Source organism: Rhinolophus hipposideros (genome assembly GCF_964194185.1).
Source record: "Rhinolophus hipposideros genome assembly, chromosome: 7".
NCBI classification, from domain to species: domain Eukaryota; kingdom Metazoa; phylum Chordata; class Mammalia; order Chiroptera; family Rhinolophidae; genus Rhinolophus; species Rhinolophus hipposideros.
The window spans coordinates 46,111,000-46,135,500 of NC_138053.1; the positions used below are offsets into that span (position 1 = coordinate 46,111,000).

The 24,501-nt window shown below is 32.5% G+C and overlaps 1 protein-coding gene across 2 annotated transcripts in view; it reads left to right on the forward strand.

Moving 5' to 3' along the window:
* EDIL3 (EGF like repeats and discoidin domains 3) overlaps window positions 1–24,501 on the forward strand; it is a 386,556-nt gene that overhangs the window by 283,188 nt on the left and 78,867 nt on the right. For both annotated transcript variants that reach the window (XM_081053539.1, XM_081053538.1), the window contains 3 exons: window positions 6,366–6,521; window positions 7,879–8,023; window positions 12,258–12,442. In XM_081053539.1, coding sequence (XP_080909665.1) covers window positions 6,366–6,521; window positions 7,879–8,023; window positions 12,258–12,442 — 486 coding nt within the window. The remainder of the gene's footprint in view (window positions 1–6,365; window positions 6,522–7,878; window positions 8,024–12,257; window positions 12,443–24,501) is intronic.

The following is a 24,501-nucleotide window of genomic DNA, read 5'->3' on the forward strand; positions in this document are numbered from 1 at the left end:
GAATGCATGTTTTTTGTATCACCACCAGAGATAGGATATTATTACCTAAAATAAAATCTCTGTTATTCATGAAAGTATCATGAATAATGACAACTTACAATTTTTAGGTGCTCTACTTTTCTCCAATTACACATTTTCTGTATAACAGTCATATGAAAAATAATGTTTTTAATTCAATGGAAGGACAGCTCTGATGTTCAAGTGATATACTCATTTCCTGAAATTGAAAAGTGGTTGTACCTTTGTCATTATTTCCTTAAGAAATGTGCTTTTAGTTTAAGCATTAATGTGTGAATATTTAATATACAGTAATAGCAAATTCTTCAAGTTATATTTTTAGCAATTCTAATGATATCAGTCTCATATTGTCTAGCAGATTCTTATTATCTAATCTTTTATATGACACTTTTATTATTTATAATAATCCATTGCCCTCATCATTAAAAAAAATTATTACATCAATAATCTATTCTCTAGTACTTAGTAGTCAGTTAAAACAAATTGCCCGTGTTTTATGCAAATTCTGAAAGCATTAGTATACATGATTGCTATGGATTATCATTACTATTTAAGTACTGCATATTTATATAGTACTGTAATGCAATATGCTATCTAATCATCAAATCTGTGTTTTTGGTATAGGAAATCACAAACTACTGCTTGTGGGTGTTCCTCAATAATCATAAAGTAAATAACCACTAAGTGTTTGTGCTTTAACATGATTTCCCTAAAAATAAGTTATGAATCAGACATTTATTTTTCTTACTAATTGATCTTGTTAAGTTAATTAAACAGGGATACCATTAGACTGAGTTGGTTTCAATGCCTTTGCAACTTACATAAGCAAACCACAACTTAAGCCTGTAACTGCCTTAGGAATACAAAATCGACACCTAAGGACAGCCAATCACAAACAGCCGCCTGGGCTTTCCCATACACTATAAGCATTTAAGCTATAGCCCATCAAACAATTCCCTTGCTTTGTTTCCACATCTTCTCTATAAAAGTCTCTCCCCTAGCTCCTGTTAGTAGAGCACTGCTAAATACTCAATTTGTCACTGTCCCATCTGAATTGATCTTTGTTCAAATAAACTCTTAATTTTTTTTAATGTGCCTCAGTGTATATTTTCACAATTTTCAATTGGCAAATGCTTCCTAGAGTTTCTTCAAAAAGAAATTATTCCTCTTCCACTTTCCAAGTATTACAAAATTTAAAAAACTGAGTGCTTATTTTTCAATTTAGTAAAATAAGAAAATAGTTTCTTTTGCAAACTGTGTTTATTTTCATTTTACGTTTGGATTGTTTTTTTAATATAGTGATACCATCTGTCAGTCAGATCCATCCTTGAATGCATTACTTAAGCATATCACAACTTCTGGCAATAAGCTTAAGGTAGAGAAAAAGAATTAGCTATTCATAGAGCTACTCTTAAAGTTAATTGCTTATTTAGTACTAGCTTTTGCCTAAATTACAACCATAAATAATTTTAAATGTGTTATTATATAAGTATGTTTGAAATGCTTATGCACTGTATTTTATACTACGGAATCAATCTCAGAAAGTACTTTTGTATGTAACAGTACTACTACATTAGATAGCCATACTTAAGTCATTTTCCTGGAGAATAGAAGAATAAATGGGAGGAACAAATGACCCCTTCCCTCGCTTAGGATATCATTTTCCAACACTGATTTGAGGATGAACCTCCTTATTTCATGACATTATTACTCATTCCTACCTTCTTTCCCATTTCTCTTTCCTTATAAAGACACCCAACCTACTAGAGTTAATGTGTAAACTTCATTTTACTTTCCCCATGTTGATTTAGACAAGTGACTGGAAAATGCATGATATTTTAGTTGTACATGTGTGTTTTTAAATTTACATAAATGGCATTCTATATACTTCAATGTGTTCTTTTTCACACATTAATATTTTTTCAGATAGCCATGTATAAATCCAGTTCATCACTTCGACTCTTAGAAAGTATGCTTATATGTATGTATGCAAGAGCACACACAGACATACATACATACACATATACATTTTATATTTTAAAATCTCTGTTCCTGTAGGGATATTCACTTAAGGTGCTCTTCTTTTAATAGCATAAAAAAATTCTACAATAACTTTGTATGTGTTAATTTCTCCTGAAAAACGTTTTTCAGGAGAAAATATTCAGGAATAGGTGGCTTCTTTTGTGAACAATTAATAGATTGAATTAATTATGCGAGTTTATACTCCCACCATCAGCAGAGAAATACTTCACCAATACTTGATATTGTATATATATATATATATATATATATATATATATATATATATATATATATATATATATCTCCCATTCTATTGGCTGTGATTTGCTATTTTTTATTTAATTTGCATTGATTTAATTAATAGTGAAAGTTTAGGCTTTGGTCTTTCCTTTCTTCTGAATTGCCTTTTGATATCTTCCACTCTGTTTTCTATTGGCTTTTTCATCTCTGTAGATATGTGTGTGTGTATGTGTGTTTGTGTGTGTGTAAAAACAAACAAGCAAACAAACAAACAAACAAACAAACCTGCACATTTCAGATCAGCAGTTCTCAACTGAAACTGCAGTTTACATATCCTTATTCAGGAGGTTCACAGGTCAACATTACTCCATAATAGTATGAAGACTTTCTTTGCCATTTTCAGTCTGTCAATATTTGCACTGATGCCACAAAACAATAGTGAGTAAAACTGCTGGTGCTCAGCACAAAGCAAGACAATAGCACTAAACTGCAGTAGTAGTCATGATATCCGTCTCCATCATGCACATGTAGTACCGAAAGAAAAAAAATCCAGCTCATTTAAGAATATCCTTGATGAAGCACTAATGATTACTTTTATTAAATGCCAATCTTTGCTATAGCTTTAATATTCTGTATGATGAAGTGGAAACTACACATAAAGCGCTTCTTTTGAAAGTACTAAAGTATGGTAATTACTTCAAGAAAAAGCATGTGGGAGATTGTGTGAGTTACAATTGTGTGGCCATTCATACAAGTCCTTTTTGAACACAATGTTTTCTTCAAAGAACAACTGACAAACTGTGACTATTCGTATTGGATACTTGGCAGATATTTTCTTGAAAAGGAATAAAGCAGTACTGCCACATTAAGGTAACTGCCAGTGTGAACTTGACAGCTTCCAAAACTTAAAGATTTTCTTTGTGATGAAATTGATGGTGATGTTGATGAAAATGACTTTTTGATATTATATAATAAAATGTATCATCATTTAGAGAGTCTGCATAGCTCTTTGAGACTATATTTTCCAAATGACCAATGCATAATGTTATAAAACCAAGCACATGTAAAACATCTATTCTCCCAGGTTGTCACCTTTCTGTTAAATTTCCTTGTGATGTACTTGGTTAAACAGAAAGCTTTATTTTTTGTAGGCGGGTGGCAGGGTGAGCTAATTCAGTTTTTGCTTCCTATTTGTGCTTTTCTGATCTTCTTAAAAGAACTTGAACTCTGAGGTCATGAAAATATGTTTCTACATTTTCTTCTATTAGGTAGTGTTACTTTTCATGTTTGGTTTTTAGTACGTTCCAGTCCATCTTCATTTCTCTAGAGAATCAATTTTCCCAATACCATTTACTAAATAATCTTCCCTATCCCTACTGCATTGTAATCTCAAGTGTTACTATATATCCAGGGCCTCTTCCTGGATTTTCCTTTCAATTCCACATGGATATTTATTGGTCTCTGTGCTAGTTCCACATTATTTTTCATTAAAATGGTCTTATAAAATCTTAGCATATGGCAAAACACCCCCCATTGTTTACATCTTTTCCAGGAGGATACCTTTAGCTATTTATTAATGAAAGTTTGTTTTTTTTCAATGTATAATTTAAAATAAAAACTACAGATTTTTAGAAAAAATTTATCATGGCATAAAATAGTATCCTGGATTTTGATGAAAACCACACAAAATTTGCAAACCAAATTGATGCAACGAATTGATTATGCTTCTTTTTTACTAAAATTATGCTGGTCTTCTGTTATATCTTTTAGTTAAAAATATTCTTATAAGGTCATATGAATTGCTTATTAGGTTAATTTCTAGATATTTTGTCATTACTTTTCCTATTCTAGATAACTTCTTATTATCAATATTTTTACTTTAATTTTATTTATATTTTAAATATAGGACAGGTAAGACATCTACATATTTCAAATTTCAAAAGACCCAAAAGAGTATTTTTCAAAATTCTTCTTTCCACTTCTCTCCCCAACTGTTTACCTCCTGTTGAAGAAACCATCGTTAACAGGTTTTTGTTTTGTTTTTGTTTTTAGAGATATTATAATCATATACAAGAAAATATGTACGTATATTATTTGCCCTTTACAGTAGTATAAGCAGAAGTATACAACACACACAGTTCTGTTGCTAAAATCTTTGTGCCCTTTCCACATAATTTCCAGATAATTGTAGAACCAGTTCTTTGATACCTAACCAAAACTTGACAAGCAGTGATTTTTTTAAATTTTACGCTAAGATCGCTCTCTTTCACTCCCTTTCCTTTTCCTTTTCCTTCTCCTCCCACCCTTTTGCCCCCTCCCTCATTCTTGTTCTTGTGTTTAACAACTGAATAGTATTTTATTTTCTGGACTTTTCCATAATGAAATGACTTAGACCCCTACTGATAGACATTTTACATTTTTTGAAATTGTGTTCTATTATGGATAGCGCAGTGGGGAACAACTTTGTACCTACATCAATTTGCCTCTGTATGATTATACTTGTGAGCTGTATTTCTAGAATAAAATTCCTAGGTTTAAGAAAATGCACATTTCTCATTTTATTTCATGTCACTAAATTTTCATTCACAAAAGTTGTCATTTATACTCCCACCAGGAATGTACAAGCGTGCCTATTTCTTTACACTTTGCTAATATTGTGTAATTATTATTTTTTTAAATTTTATTTATTTATTTATTTATTTATTTATTTATTTATTTATTTATTTATTTATTTTTGCTTTTACCTGATGTGAAAGGTGAATTATAGTATCTTGGGGTAGATTTAATTTAATATGTATTATGAGTAAGATTGAATGTTTTTTCATATGTTTAAGATCCATATGTAGTTCCTTTGATGTTAACTAATGAAATCCTTTGCCCTTTTATTTTTTATTGGGTTGCTTTGTTTTACCTATTAATATGTAAGATCGAATTTCTTTGATTAATCAATTCTTTGCTATGATACAATTTGGAAAAATTCAATCACAGTTTGTCATTTGTATTTTGACTTTATTTTGCTTTTCATCATAAATAAATTTTTAGTTTAATATATTTTTATAACTAGTGCCACGAATAGAAAATCATTTCCATATCTGAGATTATTTTTAATTCTAACAGTGATTGTTGAGGGGCAATATTAATATTAATAATATTAATATTAAATTTTCTGATTTTTAATTGGTGAAGAGGGGAGCTTTATAGAAATTTGTCAAGAACATTGAAAGAGTATCTTTCTGCTAATTTTAAGATTTTGTGAACATCATAAAGCCATTTTAAATTGAATGGAACAATTTTTATTGTTTGCAATCTATGAATAAAATATTTTTCTTACATTAGAGCATTTAGTTATGATATGTTAAGTATCAAAAGGAGCTCCCTATTTAAATATGAAAAGAATCTTAAAATTTTCATTGAATGACTGTTACTCCTGCAGAAAATTATTGTAGGATGATTTGGAATGGGGAGAAAATGTGAAGAGAAAATACCAGTTAAAAAGACTGCATGTGGTGAAATGAAAGGAAAAGCAACTTCTTGAAAAACTCTCCATAACTCATAGTGGCACAGACTACAGTATAAAAGTCCAGAAACTGAAGATATTTCTGTTGTTTTATTTGTCATTATAATTGCCTTTACTTTTTCTCTTACTGAAAGATCTCAGCGAGATTTTGATGTTTTAACTTAAGTGGAAATATGTTGAAGCCTAAAGCAGTTGAGGCACATTAATAATTATGCTGACATTCAAGTTTCATCATAATGTCATTTTGACAAGGTGATATTCTTGTTTTTCGGTTTACTCCATATCATAACCAGCCAATGTTTTCTTTGCTTATTTTTTTGAGGCACATTTCCCTTTTGAAAAGTTTGTTCAAAAATATTGTTTAAATTAAAAAAAATATTTTCTTTAGAGAAAGATTTTGAACCTAGACTTGATACATATTTAATATTCATCTGAAAAACATACAAAAATCATTATCTTTTTGTATTTAAATTCTATACTGATAAATAAAAATGTTCCATTCCCAAAATGGATATTGTCAATACTATTATACTGAAAGCAATGAATTACCATTCTCTTGTCTCCTCAGATAAATTTACAAAGAAAAATGAGAGTTACTGGTGTGATTACCCAAGGAGCCAAGAGGATTGGAAGCCCAGAGTATATTAAATCCTACAAAATTGCCTATAGTAATGATGGAAAGACCTGGGCAATGTATAAAGTGAAGGGCACCAATGAAGACGTGGTAAGACTGACTTAACATATTTAACCTATTTAATTTAAAAGTAAAATCCCATTAATGATGATTGATTACCAGATGACTAACTTCAGCAGAAGTTTTCTGTGATTGAAAATTAATTTATGATTTCTTAAAGTTGACTAGTCGGGGGGAAAGGAGGAAGGAGTTTTTTCCAAGTTGTAAATGTACAGTGGCTACAGCTTAAGATGTTCTCAGATTTTAATTGGTGATCCTATGAACACTTTATCACAAGGTTAGCATAGTCCTGTGTATGATAATTAAATTTTATTTTAAAAATAGCTAGTTTTCGATTTCATTTTATTGTTTTGACAGAATAGACCGTCCTTAGTCAAATAACTATGCATCAAAACTATTATTTTTAAAGAAAAATATTATCATTTTTTTGATATTGGAAGAAAATTTTGTTATTTGGCAGAATAAAATATTTTAGAGGAAATCGATATAATATTTATGCCCCCTGCCATTTTATATAGTCCCAGTTTTTATTAATTTTTTTCTTAAAACTTTTAATTTAAAGAAATATCGGGATTGCAGCTCATCCCATTTAAAAGCAAGTCATTAGAATAAACTATAATAAATTTTATTAATGATTTTTTAAGTTACTCATTTCAATGTATTTAAATAAACTTTTCTGATTACCAGGTTATATAAAAGGTAAAATAAGAATGAGATTTAAAGGAATTAAAATTAACATATTTTAGCACTTAATGTTCAGAGGGAATCATAGTTTTTCACTAGAGGTATAATGGTAAAGAATTACTAGTCTCTTATCCAATGATCTGGGATTGATTAATAAGGAAATAATCCTGAGGAATCAGACCCTAAAGCATCAAAAGTGTGATCATAGTATTAGAGAGACTGAGTGATCAGGAAGCACTAGTTAAAACTGGTTCCAAAAAAAAAAAAAAAAAACAAACAAACAAAGAACCTATAAATACTAAGTAGCAAAATGGACAGGCCCAGATTAAGTTAAAAGGTTTAAGGTGACCATTTCTCAGGGAAAAAAAAAAGAAGGAAGGAAGAATGGAAGGGAGGGAGGAAGGGAGAGAGAGAAAGAAAGAAGCATTCCCCTGGCTCGGAAGGACTGGCCTTAAAATTGACAAGACCATCATAACAGAGTATAGATTATACCACAGGACACAGTGCTTTATAGCTTAATTAGCATTTTTATCTATAGGTTTTATATTCACTGCTGATCACAGGGTGCTTCCTAAATGCTCCAGGCCCCAAATTACTTAATCCAATCTAGAAAATATGTTGGATAGGCTAAAGGATTAACATTTCAAAATAGTTGAAGAAGCTGTCTCAATAATTTTAAACTCTATATTTTCTCTTTACATAGGTTTTCCGTGGAAATGTCGATAACAACACACCCTATGCTAACTCTTTCACACCCCCCATAAAAGCTCAGTATGTGAGACTCTATCCCCAAGTTTGTCGAAGACACTGCACTTTGAGAATGGAACTTCTTGGATGTGAACTATCAGGTGAGTTTCATATTGTTTATCCATTATTATCTTTTTTTAAAAAAAGCAAATTTGTATGTAGTCTCCTGCTAAGAATTTTTCAACACCCAAAGGTATTTATTTTTGCTACGCAATACTTAGGGTATGGTTAAATGAGAAACTCTGTGTGTGTGTGTGTGTGTGTGTTGGATAAACAAGTTCTAAAACATTCTACGGAACAGAACTAATATAGAAAGGGCAGTGGTCAATGAAAATACAACAAATTCTCATTGGAAACTTGTCAAATTTAAATATCTCGTTGTTTTTAGTAAATTGCATAAATTGCAGTTACATTTAGGTTATATGGCATAGAAGAGTAGGCTTTATCTTTGTCCATCTATCATAAGATCTTGTTTATTTGGGGGCAGGGGTTATGAAACATGTTAATTTATTATTCCTCCCAGGGAGACAATACTTCAATACCAAGATTACTACTCTAAATTCATTCTTGGGTCATTATTTTCTAGCAGCCTGCTTATTGTACAAACAGCGGTTTCTCCAATGCAAAGATGATCTATCAAAGGGCTCAGAGTTAAATAATCCTTGTCTTCCGGGGTCATCAGTATTAGATATAAAGTTAAAGGCTTACTGTGTGATCTCACAGTGATCCCATTTCACTATAGCTAGATTCTGAACTAAACAGAAAATCCTGTGTAGGCATTTTCACTGTGTTACATTTTTGTTGGTTGTTCTTATATTCTACAGTCAACATTTACAAATTATCTTTGCCACGTGGCCTGAAATTATTTTGTTCAAACAACTGTGTGGTGTTTTTTTTTTTGTTTTTGTTTTTTTTTAATTAAAGTTTATTCAGGTGACAATTGTTAGTAAAGTCACACAGGTTTCAGGTATACAATTTCGTCATACATCATCTCTATGTCACATTGTGTTTTCACCATCCAGAGTCACTTCTCTTTCCATCACCATATATTTGATCCCTTTTACCCTCATCACAAACAACTGTGTTTTAAAGAAAACTAAAAATTCATGTGTGCCCCACCTTTTAGCATAGTCTCTAAATATGAAAAACTTTTATCAAATTTACAGTAACACTATGTACGTAAGAATAAGAGGACACATCCCTGCAGAAAAGAACTGAGAGCTTTTTATTTGTTTCAAGAGGTTGCATACCGGTTAAAATGTATGCTTTATGTCTGTTTCCCTTATTAAGTTTGTTTGTGATGCTGAGAAAGGGAATGATTTTTAAGCACATAAAAATATTAAAAAACAATCAAACTTTAAAGGAACCCATTACTGTTAAAGGAATTAAAGACATTTAGCTAGATGAATGTATCTATTTTAAGAATCACATTTTGTATTATATATGGGTATCTTTTATGAAGCAACCAACATACGGTTTTAGTACTATTAGTTATCCTAACAGGGATGTTTTCCTTATTTTGGTAATTCAAACTAGCTTATTGACTACCTTTGAATCTCAGCAGAATTATTGCTGTACAGTGTTTGTATTGCATGTCACTATATCACCATAGACCCGTGTCATCCCTAAGTCATTCATCATAAAGCAATCAAGAAGAAGCCACAATATGTTGAGGTTTGCTGCAAGCCCCATGGTTTTTGGTTGCTTAACATCAGCTCCTCCATTTTTTCAGTCATTTGATTCATGAGGGTCAGCTTCTAATACATGGTGCTGTTATACCCCTAAGATGTGAATATATTTTACTTTCAAGTTTGACAAGCGGTTTACACCTGACACTTAACAGATTTTATGTTCTCAAAAAGAAGTTGTACCCATCTCCGAATCCCAGAAACAGATTTTGAACTTGCATACACAAAATATCTCTCTATGGATACTTTTAAAACCTGGGTCACCTCACTATAAAAATGATCAATTTTATTGTTTATAATTCATTTTGTTCAGGTGCTATCCACTTTAGTAAAAGAGTTTATCAATTTATACATATGAAATGTAGATGAGAAGGTAAATTTATGGTGTGAGGCAAATTGGAAGAGATTAGCTATAACACTTAGAAATAACAGTAACATAATATACCAAACTATTTCCCACAATCCAAAAAGAAAATCCCCTAAATTCTCTGACAGAGTTATAACTTAAGATGTTTAGAATGAAATGGATCATGACTGTCATTAGAGAAATAATCATTCATTCATTGTTTGAATAAATTATTCAGCACTTCCTCTATGATAAGTATTCGATAGTAGAGTGGGTATGAAATTAATTCTGTGACTAAGCAGAAATGGTCAAAGTAAAGACATCCCTTTTCTATGCAATATTTAAAATACTGTTATAGCACAGAAGGAGAAAAACAACTACTTCTTTTCCCCTTGTATCTCTTCTCCAACCCAAGAACAGTTTTATAAAGATTCCAATAGCGGGGGGGGGGGGGTGATTGCAGGCGTGGTGGTAGTAATAGAAGAAAAAGTCAGAAATTTACTCGTATAATGTAGACAATGTATGTTACCATATCACTGCCTGAAGATAAATGGCATGTTATCAAGACTTTAGAACTTTCTACAATCTGTGACATTTGTCATTAAATTTCTCTCCTCTAGAATTTATATTTGGGATTTAGAGTTATTTTTATCATCGGACTTTGAGTATATGTCTCCTACCTCTGAAACACAGTAAGACTTGTAGTAAGACCAAATTGGCTAACCCTCCATGACTGTTTTTATCATGTTTTTATAGGATAGGCATTTCCTAGCAGGTGGAGGTGAAGGCAGAAATGGAGAAGCCTCAAGAAGGAAGAAGAAATCTAGACTGATGAAGATAGAAAGCAATTAATTGTGGTTCAGAACTATTTATCAATAAAGGGTTCTAAACCACTTCTCTTTAAACCTTGACTTAAAATGGCTTAGTTGTTGAAGCAGCAGCCAGTCATAAAGTATTCTTTAGTACTTACCTGATTTGGGTTCTTAACATTAAGCTTAATGGAAATACTACAAATAGCTAACATTTACTGAATGCTAGCTATATGCCGGCACTGTATCTAAATACTTTATATTTATTAACTAATTACTTGAAACAGTTCCTTAAGATAGTGTCTGTTATTACCACCATTTTACAGATGAGAAAACTAAGGCACAATGTGGTTAAATAATGGGTACAAGGCCACACAGCTAGTAAGTGGGGGACCAGTAGAGTATGAGGAGATGGCATTGATTGGAAAAGTCTCCTCTTTTATCTGGCTTTCTCCATGATCGAACATACGCGTGTGTTCCTTGGCCAAAATGTAACAGTTTTACATATAGAAGGCTCAACCACTGGCAAATATGATAACAAAATCATATTCATATCACAGGCTTGTGAATGGAATTCTGTCATACTTGTACTTCTTCAAAATTGGGAAATCATGTACACACACACACACACACACACACACACACACACACATGATTTTTCAATGACAAACTCAAATTTTGCACCATGTCAAATCTGAAAACATATGTAGCAGATTTGAGAATTTTCCCAAAATATCCAGTGTTAGAAGTTACTGAGTATGATCGAAATATAAGAATGTATAAAAACCCTTGTCCAATAATGGCTTTTGCTAGAATTAGCTTATTTTCTTCTATTATCTATTAGTGTAAATCCTACATTTTGCAATGGCTGACACATAGCAGTATACATTGAATAAAGATTAGCTTCATTCCTCCAAGAAGAAGTCATGTTGGTGCTATAAGAATCAGTGATAAAGATTAACAGACGTTTCTTGAAAAAAATGAAACTGTCCAGTTTAGAACATACCATTGGAGCAGTTTGTGAAAATGAAGGAATTTTCATTTGCAGTATTATGGAAAGAAATAAAAGAAAACCAAATATACTTTGTGAGCGAATGTTCCATTTTTAAAGAGACAATAAAACTGTTGAAAACTAGAACAGTCATGAGGCTATCCGTAATGAGACAGGAGAGAGCATTTCAGCATTGTTTTATTTTGCAAAATCATCTATCACAGAAAAGTAGTTTGGATTGTGTGTCTTGTTTTCATTTTTTCCCCAAAATATATTCAGGCAAAATAGCCTGAATTGGCTATTTCGTTTTTTGATTTTGTTCCAGATTTGTTTCTGATTATAGTCTTTTTTTTTTTTTTTTTTTTTTAATGTAGATGATCTCTCTTTGGGGGGAATCAATAGTATTATGCTTCATCTTATCTTGCCTATCCAAAATGAAGACAAAAAAGTTCCAGAGTGATAAATTATTTTTTTTATGGAGCCCTTCTCATTTTCTTTCAGGCTGTTCTGAGCCTCTGGGGATGAAATCGGGACACATACAAGACTATCAGATCACTGCCTCCAGCATCTTCAGAACTCTCAATATGGACATGTTCACTTGGGAGCCAAGGAAAGCTCGGCTGGACAAGCAGGGCAAAGTGAATGCCTGGACCTCCGGCCACAATGACCAGTCACAATGGTTACAGGTAACATTTTAAAAAACTATTTCATCACCCACTGCCCCTCTTCCTTAGAAGATTTCCTATTGGTTACTTGAGTATCAGAGTCTACCTTTATACTAATTTAAATGTGCCTCCCTCTTTGGCTCAACTAAATTGGTAAAAACAGGAATTCCTTATGAAGCCATGTCTGTGCGCTATTTTTACTCCGATGTTGATTTATAGATGCTACTGTCAGATTGATGCAGCAGACTGTACCAGATCACACTATGCATAGGTCAATTCGATTGATTACGAGAGCATTTGCATTTTAACTCTCATCTATTCTAACGCTTGAGTCAATATTGGGTTTGAAAGTGTCACAGCAGGAATCCAAACCACCTTGAAATCATGCCACTGACCTGCAGATTGTTACCATAGAATCATGAATCATGACTTATTGCTCTTTCCCTGTGGTTGCTAAGCAATGGAGCAATTTGGTTACCTTCTCATAAGAGAGCTAGCTTATAGAAGGAAAGCAGAGACACCGCAGAGCCTGTTTGTCATTTGCAAATGAAGTAAGGTTACAGTCTGTGCTTTTTAAACACAGTCTTCTTAAAATGCACTTATTTGTGGAGTACAGTTCAGCATGCACAAATGTGGTAGTGTCCTCTGTGACCAAGAATAGTAAGACAGCTTAATTTCGTAATGAGGTCATTTTATTTGGAAGATAAGAGTTCTATCCTTACTGACATTTGCACTCTATTCGTGAGTTTCAAAATTGTGGTGATTCATTGTATTTCTGGAAATCATGAAAATAAGTAAAATAGGAAATGTCACACCTTATCAAACCAGATTTGCCACATCGGCAACTTCTCCCCAAGTCACCTGAAATTTCCAATAGTTTCTTCTCAGTCTTTGCTTCGCTCGGCCTTGCGTTTCCTATTCTTGCAGTGAGAAATACTCAGTTTTTTCTTTGCTTTCCCCTAATATCCTATCCAGATCTCTATTGATCTGAAGCTTTATTGAGCTCTTTCATTAGATACCATACTTTAAAGATAATTATGTAGGTCTTTCATCTTTTACTATTCTATGAGATTTTTATTTTGAAATATATTTTTCCTCCCAGAACCACCCAGTGTGATGTTTTTGTCTTGTAGGTAGCAGTGCTTACTAAATTAAACCATTCAGTTAATAAACGTTTATTCATGATGCACCTATGATAAATGATAAATAGTGATGACACACGAGTAACACTCCGTTCATACTCTTAAGACATTCTTTTTATTTGGTTTGCATGATGCCATACTTTGTTTTCTTCCATCCTTCTATCTGGTGCTTCCCAAAGTCTTCCAGGCCACCCTTACTTACTCTCCTGTTATCTTCCTGACAACCTCACTGTCACCAACTCCACACAATCACTAAATTACTAATACTTTAGGAAGTATTGTTTATTTCGACGACTGATAAAAGGATCCAGCTACTCTAAAATCATTTCACTTCTTACCATCCCCACTGCCACTCCCATAATTTATGCTAGCACCCTCTTTCACATGGGTTTTTGCAAAAGCCTGCTAACCGGCTTTCCGGTTTCCGGTCTCACTCTACTAAAAATCTATTTCCAAAAACTGGAACCAGTGTGATTTTTGTTCAAAATACAAATATGATTCTCTTGCGCCCTTTTTAAAACCATTCAATTGCTTTCTATCAGCCTCAGGATAAAGTACAGATTCTTTAATATAACTTAAAGATTTTTGCATGATTTGGTCCCATTTCATCTCTTACCAGACTCTTCTAAATTGTTTCACGTTCTTAACCCAAACACTATAATTCTCTTCCCATTTCTTCATAAATGTCCTCTTCCTAGAAAAAAAGAATGGAAAAGCACCTCTGTTCACAGCATCCCCAGCCTTCCTTTGGTTAAATCCTTTAGCTAGAATTTGGATACCCTTTCCTCTGCCTGCATCCAAGTACGCCAGAACTTAGAATTTTAATTAAGAGGTCGGACAATTAAGTTTGTGAATTCATTCTTAAAAATGTACTACATACCTCATTGCTGAATATCACTATGGTCACCTTCGAAGTACTCCCCTTGGGAAGCTATGCACTGACCGGTGCCTAGTCCACCCTTCAAAGCAATTTTGGAACTCTTTTTCTGAAATGGACATCAGAGCTGTCGTCGTATTACACTTGATGTCCTGAACATCATCAAAATGTCTCCTTTCAGTATTTTCTTCATCTTCAGGTGAAGAAAGACATCATTGGGTGCCACATCAGGTGAGTAGGGAGGGTGTTCCAATACAGTTGTTTGTTTACTGGCTAAAAACTCCCTCACAGACAGTGCTGTGTGAGCTGCTGCATTGTTGTGATGCAAAAGCCATGAATTGTTGACAAAAAGTTCAGGTCGTCTAACTTTTTCACACAGCCGGTTCAGCACTTCCAAATAATATACTTGGTTAACTGTTTGTCCAGTTGGAACAAATTCATAATGAATAATCCCTCTGATATCAAAAATGCTTAGCAACATCATTGCAACAAGTTCACAAACTTAATTGTATGACCTCGTAGGCTTTGCTACCAGCTCCATCCCACACAAAATCCGGCCTGAGTTCTCTTCTGTATACTACTGTATACATCTCTAATCCTCTCACTGTAGCATGACCACAGTATACTAGAAATTGTGTTTTCGTGCTAGATTGTTTGCTCCAGCAGAGATGGGACCACATATGTCTCTTTGACTTTCTCAATGTTTGTGCAGTCCCTAATTAAATACCTGTCACAACACCTGACACGTGGTAGGCATTCAATAAATATTTGTTGAATGAATGAATAGTTCAAAATATAATTCATTTTATGGATATGGGCCAATACAGCATATACAACTGATAAATTCTCAAATTTTAAAATAATATTTGAAAGAGAAATCTAAAACCCCATATTAAAGATCTGGTCTTTATAATACAGGAACTAAACTGTGACAATGCATAGCCTTTATGAAGTTTTTAAGGTCTTAATTTCAAGAAACCATGGAAAAACTTCTTTCCATTTGTTAGAATTGAATGGTAATGTTAAATTTGTTCTTCGTTGCTATATAATATTTTTTAAATTGGAAATATTCCAGTCATACCTCAGATTAAGTGGGTTTAGCTAATATTATTTTTGAATCACAATGCCATGTGGATTATGACAAAATATTTTAAACCCTATAAGTAACTCAGACAGGCTGGTAGACTCTAGAAATATCTACATGCAGAGATTACCAATGGCAAATTTCTTTAGAACGATAAAAAACAAATATTTTTACATGAATCAGGGTGTATTCTTCAATGCAAATCTTCATCCATCACTTTTTTAAGATGGCTCTTCAACTCTCTTCTTAAAGTCACTTGCATGCTGAAATATATTCATTCTGTTGGTGATAGATTTTCTGTCTATTCAAGGACTAGTTCTTCCAGTACATGTCTATTTTTTGTTGTGTAAAACCATATTAAGAATCTGTAAGGCAAGATAAATTGACATCTTTACTTATAATTTTCTTCATTTTTAATATCATGCAAGAAAATGCTCCAGAATTATTACTATTTTCAGTGTTTTCTCTTCAACAGAATATCATCTGTTCAATTGTACATTGGGTTATGGTTTTTAGTGTCTTTGTTGAAAATAAGATTGACATTTTTATAGACAATCTATATAGTGCCTTTGTTTCTGAATTGTTGACATTAAGTAAATTTTTATCATTATTTTGAGGCTTCTGAATTTATACATTTTAGTTGTGTTTTAAACTAAGATACATCAATTCTGAGAAGTAGCTTTTCAGAATAGAACCGATGTCTGTCATTTAAATGCCCTTCCTTCATTATCAATCTCTTGCTAAGATTTTTAAAGATTTATTTTATATACAACCATATATATATATACCTCTAATAATGAGAATTTTATTTCATTCTAATTGGTGTTTCCAAAACCTATTCAATAGACAACATCTGGAAATAAAATTATTCTAAATGAAACCCTGAAAATATATTTTAGGTTCTTATGTATTCAAATATCACTTCAATATTGTATTCTTATTATCACTCTAGTATTTCTTTCAGTCTCTTCCTTAAGGTCAAAACCTCAGAAGTTTCTCAAGCAAGTGTTCTTGTGTTATTTTTTACAAGTGATCTTACCTAACTGACTAGCAGTTTCTTTGATCTACTGTTAATCATGAAATGATTGTTCTATTCCTATATAAGCATGGCAAAAATGTGTGTAGTCAAACAAATAGCCCTAAATGAGAAGCATTTTTAGACTTATGAAAAAAAAAATACATCTTTGATGTGTTTGATGTTCTCTAATATTTTGATCTAGAAACCGTACAATGTGTTGTTCAAACCACAGGGATTTTTTTTGGTTAAATTGTAAGTTCTGCCTTTCAAAAAATCTAACCTGCATCTAAGTTGAAAGTTCATAATCCAGTCATTTTTTTTTTTTTTATGTACTTTTTTTTTTTTTTAATTAATTTATTTATTAGTTTCAGGTGTACAAAACAAGGTAATACTTAGACGTTCATCATTTATATCCCTCATACTGTGAACCCCCCATTCATAGTTGGACATTCCTAGCACATGGTTGGGCGAGATTTTAATCCTTGTTGTTAAATAAGGTGATACTTAACTCACTGAGATCTTTTATAATCAGACTATTATCTTCTGTGCTTAGTTTCTAAACAAAAGACCCAGAAATTTTGTTGTACTTTAAGGTGGATTGAATAAGACAAATGATACAACAAAGGAAGCACCTAGTAGGTGCCCAGTAAAAGGTAGCTCCCTTCGTTCTCTATCTGATGGTTTTTATAACCTCAGAAGATCATAATCTGAAACTACCAACTATATCTATAACCAACTATAACCAAAAATGAAGATATGCATACATATTCTTTGCTTCTTCCAATAAAGAATTTCCAATAAAATTATGAAATGTAAAGTAACATGATATTAGAGATGTTGCAAACTATGAGAATTGTTGATAACTTTAAATGTACATTGGCAAACATTTTTTTTTATCAAGGAAGTGTTAGATTTTTCAGATTCTTTACCTTGGGATAATAATAACATTATTAATAACTTAAAATGAACATATGTCATTTGGCAATGTTTTCTACTGAAATAATATTCTTATTAGAATGGTTGTGTGCTTTTATGTGCATTTTCAGTGGCTTTCAATAGATTGAGTAAATTCCCTTCATATTTATATTCATATTATATATATTCATTAAAATTCAACATGAAATTGGGATGTTTAATGACATTCTATCAAGGATAGGAGCATTACTGATGATAAATCTTATAAATTGTGAGGAAATATTTTGGTATAGTAGATACAACTAAATAAGAAGCACTCTAAGAATTAACTTGGATTGATTAACAAATTCTTTAAATGTCTTACGATAAAAGACATCATAAATTCTCTTGTAGTGAATATACTATGTGTGCCATTGCTTTATTGGTGGTGACTATAGAATGTGGATAATTTTCCATCCATAATGATATACTAAAATGTTTTTCAGATTTTATAATGGGTAGCATAATATAAATGACTAACAGGAAGGAAAATGAAACCTAGGAAATGACATTTTGATCTATTTCATGAGACATTTGCTAATTTAAGGTAGTCTGCATAGTATTTCCAAATTAGCAGAATTAACAGAGTTGTTAAACTGCACATTTCAGTGTTGACCTTTGTCAAAATTGCAGCTAACCCTACAGAGCTTCATTTCAATACTAATTTTGTAGAAATGTGTAAGAAAGCAATTGAATTTAAGTTTTCTAATTAAATAAGCCATATTTAATGTAATCCATTTCTGATTTTAAAAGGGAATATTCTAGCCATAAAATACCTAACTTCTTTAAAACCATTAACTTCTCTTGCCCTCTGGACAATTTATTAGCAGAAGAGCTAAAGGAAAGATTTTCAGGGATCAAGGGACCTGTAGGCCGCTGGGAAACATTTGTCAAGATGAAGAAATATTCTCATTTCCAAGTCACTCTTCCAAAATTTCATACATAGTAAACAGTAAGCCTGAAAGAAGGGTACAGTTATAAAAAGATCTATAAGAAATCAAGTATAGATATTAATTTATGTATGACTATGAAACAGCTTCTATCCTTCATAATGTTAACGTATTTTGTAGTATATGAAATGAATCAAAGGACGTCCATATGTGGCTTGGACTATAAAATATCTCTAAAGTTTATTAAAATTTTAATGATACAAAAGGGAATCTCCAATATCCAAATATAAAAGCTTATTGAGCAAAGCAAAATTGAGTAGGATATCTATACAGAAAGTACTTAGAGGTCAAAGGAAAGTGCAGTCAGCATCAATGTAATATGCCGGGTGCATACTTTGAAGTTCAAAAATCTGGTTTTGAGGACTGACAAATCACATCAATATTTTGGGACTCAGGTTTTTTCTTTATCATCTAAAATGTGGATATTACTAAAAATAATAATAACAATAATAACTACCCAGGCAACCTTCCCCTTTTAAAAACTCTCCCACCCTAAGATTCTAATATCTAAATGATGATCAGGCCAGTCCAAAGTAATCAGAAAATTATCAGGACCACCAGCTAATTTCTGGTGAGATTAACAAAAACAAAATTGTATAATATAATTAGTGTTACAAATATAGCCATTTAACCTCATAATTAACATTTGAAAACATTAACTTTTATATTATGCATAGTATATCTACTTAATATCAAAAATATTGTCCTACATTTCCACCCATTCTAATTTTGAGTCATTTCTTTGGGTTAGTAGTCATAGCTCTCTATAAACAGCTTTTTAAAAAAGAATTCCGTAAGACAAGGCAATAAGACATATTAAGCTATTATGATGTACTAATACACTAGTATTTACATATAGCAAATCATGAAAAATACACAAAGCAATAGTTTCTGGTGGCGGCTATCGGAAGGAGTAGATTAGATTATGTACAGAATGCAATTTCGGAAAGGTAAGCCTCCATGGTACATGAAAACTGGATGGGGGCTTTGTTGTTCAGAGGTTATTTAAAGGGCTTTGTAATTTTTAAAATTCAAATAAATATTTTTGAGACACCTTTTATTGTGTTGTAACAAAACACAATGCCAGATGCAAGGAACTGAAAGATCTATTTGGCACGTGTCTGTCTGCATATATGACTATTGATGCCCTAATTCTCATGAATTTAACAGTGCAAAAGCAATAAACAGAAATGTGGGAAGTTGGATGCCTCGGCTTAGAAGTACTATTTGAAACCATTGAAAAACCAAACAGCAGGACTTACAAAAATAGTATGTGCACAGGAGGCCGATTCATGTTTTTATGATAATGAGAATTAAATGACTTCTGATTCCTTTGTGTGCAAATGAATTTTAATCTGTGACATATTAGTTTTCTTTGTATTAATGAAATACAGTTATAAGAATGGTAATTATTCTCCTCTAAAATTATGAGCTGAAATATGCCAATGGGTAAAATTTAGAACTCAGGTATACAGTTTCAAGTAAGATGAGCATTAGCAAAGGCTTTCAGATAAAATGGGAATCAACTTTAATCAATGATCTCATTTTGTCTTCAAAATAGACTTTTGCGTGACTAAAGTGTCTGTTTCATGAGGCTACAGAGTCTGAGAGGTTTGCTAAAGATTGCATGGCTAGTCAGCAGTGGAAGGGGAACTGAATGCACGCCAGGAAGCTCATATGATGATTTTTACCACACTATTTTGTAGACTGTGTAGTGAGTGAGATGACTCCTTTTTACAGGGGATGTTTATTAGATTAGGAAGCTTTTTTAGTAATACCAGCATACCGTGTTTCCCCGAAAATAAGTCCTAGCCGGACAATCATCTCTAATGAATCTTTTGGAGCAAAAATAATTATATAAGACCTGGTATATATTATTATATTATATTATATTATATTATATTATATTATATTATATTATATTATATTATATTATGTTATATTCCCAGTCTTATAGTAAAATAAGACGAGGTCTTATATTAATGTTTGCTCCAAAAGATGTGTTATTGCTGATTGTCCAGGTAGGCCTTATTTTTGGGGAAACACGGTAGTTCTGGCGATACCTGTCTTGAAGAAGAGCTTGTAGTACATCTGTGACTCCAGATTGCCCTCCAAATCTGTGGTTCCACACTATAAAAATTGCATAGCCCTTACAGCATTACTGAACATTGAACACACACATTAAATATTTAGATAGTGCAATTTATATTTGGGGGGTGGTTAAGATAAAACAAATAGAAAACAGTGTGGAAATTCTGTTTTTTTTTCTTTCTACACCGCTATGGCTTGTCCCTTGTGCACACACCACATTTTAAAGAACACTGCTCTACCCAACACTGTCAGTGGTAGTCAAGCTCACCTGCTCCACCTGTTTAGGTTTATCCTAGAGGCCTTTGTCATTTTTCTTCAAAGTCAGTAATGCTATTATGAGTAGGTCATTAAATTTTCATAACATTCATGATTAAGGTATCTCTCATTTATGAAGTATTTATTTGCTCGCTAATGTCAACATAAAATAAATTTATTTTGAGCATATACGGCATTCATTTTCTCTTTCACTATTAGAATACCATTTCTGTGGAGGAAACATGCCTCAGTGAAGCAACTTTTAAATTTCTAGTATCTTTGTTTTATACTGCTGTTGTAGTTTATTGGCATGGTATGACTCCTGGAGAGTGCAAGGCCACTTAACCCTGACCGTTTCTGTATTATCCTTTGGTTAGAATCTTCTCTGAAATCCTTTAAGATGTGCCTAAGGACCTATCTGCCTACAGCTTATAATTAATCAATTTCTAGAATTAGTGTATTTTTAGAGACAAATAGGTATCAATTTTCGTGGGTAAGACAGACTGTGGCCTCAGTGTCAAGGCGAACCCGAGTTTTCACTTCTTAATTCAGCATAGCCTCCTTGCCCAAGTTTGTCAAGATCTTTGATGATGCTCCTTCCATTTGGCCTACCTCTACTTCCTGTGAGTCCTGGTGCATTTCTCACTGCCCTCTTTTCACCTGAAATTTCCTACATCTTTGCTGTTTGGTTTTTCCACTCTTTGGCCTTGCATTCTAACTCCAGCCTGCCCTCTAAAGGTTAATCACCTATTTTATCATCAGCTCACTCATCTTTGTGGAACTTTCAGCCCCACCCTGGTTCTCAGAGGCCCACCTTGACTACCAGCTTCTCAGTACACCTGGGTCCAACTTGCTGCCATAGCTGAACTCAATCTTAGCTTACTTGGTTCCTGGCACTCACAATTTCTATTTTTTCCAATGTTTCTTTTCTTCAGATCGTTCTACTACCAGAATTCAGTCCTCCTGCCTACAGACTGTTTCCAAAAGGTCCTTCCTTTCTCAGTCTATGAACTCTTTCATCCTAAAAAGGCAGTACTCTAAAAGAAATATTAATTTCCCTTTCTCCTCAAATGACCAATTTTATCATCATTTTCTAAAATGTATTCTGAAAAACACTTCTTCCATTAGGTTCTCAAAAAAAGAAAAAAAATGTGCTGAAAAATATTTAGTAAAGTCTATATCCTCTTCTCTGTTATTACTGATCCAGATGTATATTAACATAGGATTCTGAAGGGAAGAAATTTGTTTTATTTGGTGATTTTCAACCATATTTGGTCACCGAGTGCTTTCTAAAAATAACTACCTTAACATCCCCAGGAGCCACTTTAGAAGATTCCGTATTAATTATATTGCACTTCTGTAACACTTTGTTTTCAAAGGGCTTTTCTGATCATTTTCACTGTATCCTTATAATAATCTGGGTACATGTAATTATTTGTATAAAGCATTCTGTCTCAAAAAATGAAAAAAAAATTACAGAGGTCATATAATTTAATCCTATAACTGTCAGAACTTGACCAAAAATCTAGTTTCTTTGTTTTCTATTGAGCGCCATTGTTTATGACTCTTTGCTTCTGACATCAAGTAGAATGACTTTAACCTTAACATCCTTTTTTTTAAAGATTTTTTTCATGATTTTTTTCAGTACAGCAAAATATATGCAAAATATGTGTATTTGGAAATATGGTTTTCCAGTTCACTACATTCTTCATTTTTGTGATAGATCTACTTAATATCACAAATAATTTCATCATTTCTGTGTCTATATCTGTACAAACCAAGCATTTAAAATTGCCTAAATGAGTTCAAAGCATTATTTTCATTTCATCTTCAGAAAAAAATGTTGCACATAAGCTAAAATTAGCCCAGATACACCTGAATAATAGTCAGCCCATGCCATGAATAAAATGGGCTCTATAAATTGACTACTCTAAGCAAAGAAAGTAACATATAAACAGTTTTGCCTGTTAAGAAACAGTTCCTATAAGCTAAAGGGCTTAGCTAGAGAAGTTTACAACTGTACACAAATATTTATTCATCATTTAAATGGTAAAAAAAACTTATCTCTCATTTGTTGAAAAGTGCACTTGGTAATTTTCTTTAAAACTCTGTTTCCCTCTCACTTAAAATGGCAGAGGATCATCATTGAAACTTATCTTTAAATATATAAACTGTAAAGTTCTTTGTCCTGAAACTGTTTATACACTTTGGCTTTGCCTTCTTTATGTTCATGGTGTAAAGTTCTCTCCCTTCATCCCAATGAGAGAGGCTTCTGTAACTGACATGCATTAAATTTGAATGTAGAATTCATATTAAGATATTTACTGTTTTACAGTAAAATGGGACACTAAACATGAGCAATAGACATTTTGGAGCATTTACTACTATTAAGCAACAGGAACTTGGAACTATGAAAACATCATTATTTTAGATATCTTCCTTCAAGATTTTTCTCATTTTAGAAAATCAGGTTATAGTCTCTTTGATAACATGATTTCTGTTGCCCCATACATTTTCTATTGTACATGCACAGTGGCTTTTGATAGAAAAAGCTTTAAAAGAGGCAGGATTGTATGTGTGCATTATTATTCCATAGAATTGGTTCATGTGCCCATTTGCACTATTTTATTTGTGCTGCTAAAAATATATACAAAGCGTTACATCCATGATTATCCAATATAACCAGTTAAACCAATATAACCATAATCATATTATCCAATATAACTAGTTAAACCAATATAAGAAAGAGAAAAAACAAGAGATATTTATCTGTAGTCATTATTAATTAGTATCTATTTATATTATAACTTGTTCTATAGTTTTAAAATAAAAATTTATAGATTGCATTCAAAATTGTATTATTGTCATTGTGGAATTGTATATGATTACTATTACCATTTTGTATGCTACATAATTAGTAAAACCAAATGTAGTTAAGACAGCATAAGGTAAATGAATAAAATAATAACAAGGGCAATTAGATAACTATTATTCCAGTTAAACTCTGAGTCATCTTTTTCCCCTCTTCCAGCATCCTACCAACGTTCTCTCATGAGAAGCACTGTAGAGTTTTAATCCTCAAAGCTGTAGGATTTGATGGCCCTTCATGAGTACCACAGGACCCATCTGTTCTGTTAGGCATTTGCCTGATGATGTGGGAGGAGAGGTATATACAAGAAAATGGATCTAAGAGTACTTAGAATAACACTAGCTGTATACATATGTATGTTTCTACAGCTGCCTCCAGCTCTGTAATGAGAAATAGGGGAAATTCTAGAAGCAAAGCAGTTTTAAAGCCCTCCATGGGAAAAAGCATACCACCAGCTGCTTGTACCTTTTTGCATGTTGGTATCAAAGTCACTTTCTCTAAGTGTTTTGTGGAGACCTGCGTCAGAGTCAGCTGGCATGGGCTGGTTGAAAATGCAGAGTCCCAAATCCCATCTGCAGGCATTCTAATGTTATTAGGTCTGGATTTGGCATAGACATGTGTATTTGCTGAATATATATGTTGGGATTCTTGCACAAGGTAAAGTTTGAAAGAAAAGGAATTAGTAATCTACAGCTTGACTGACAAGCATACTCATTTAGAGGCAACCATTTAAGTGGAACTAGCTTAGACAAATGTTGACTTGAAAATGATTTGAGCATGACTCCAATTGCAGTTCAGGAATAGAGTATCAGGATACTTCAAATTAAAGGAATTTCATAT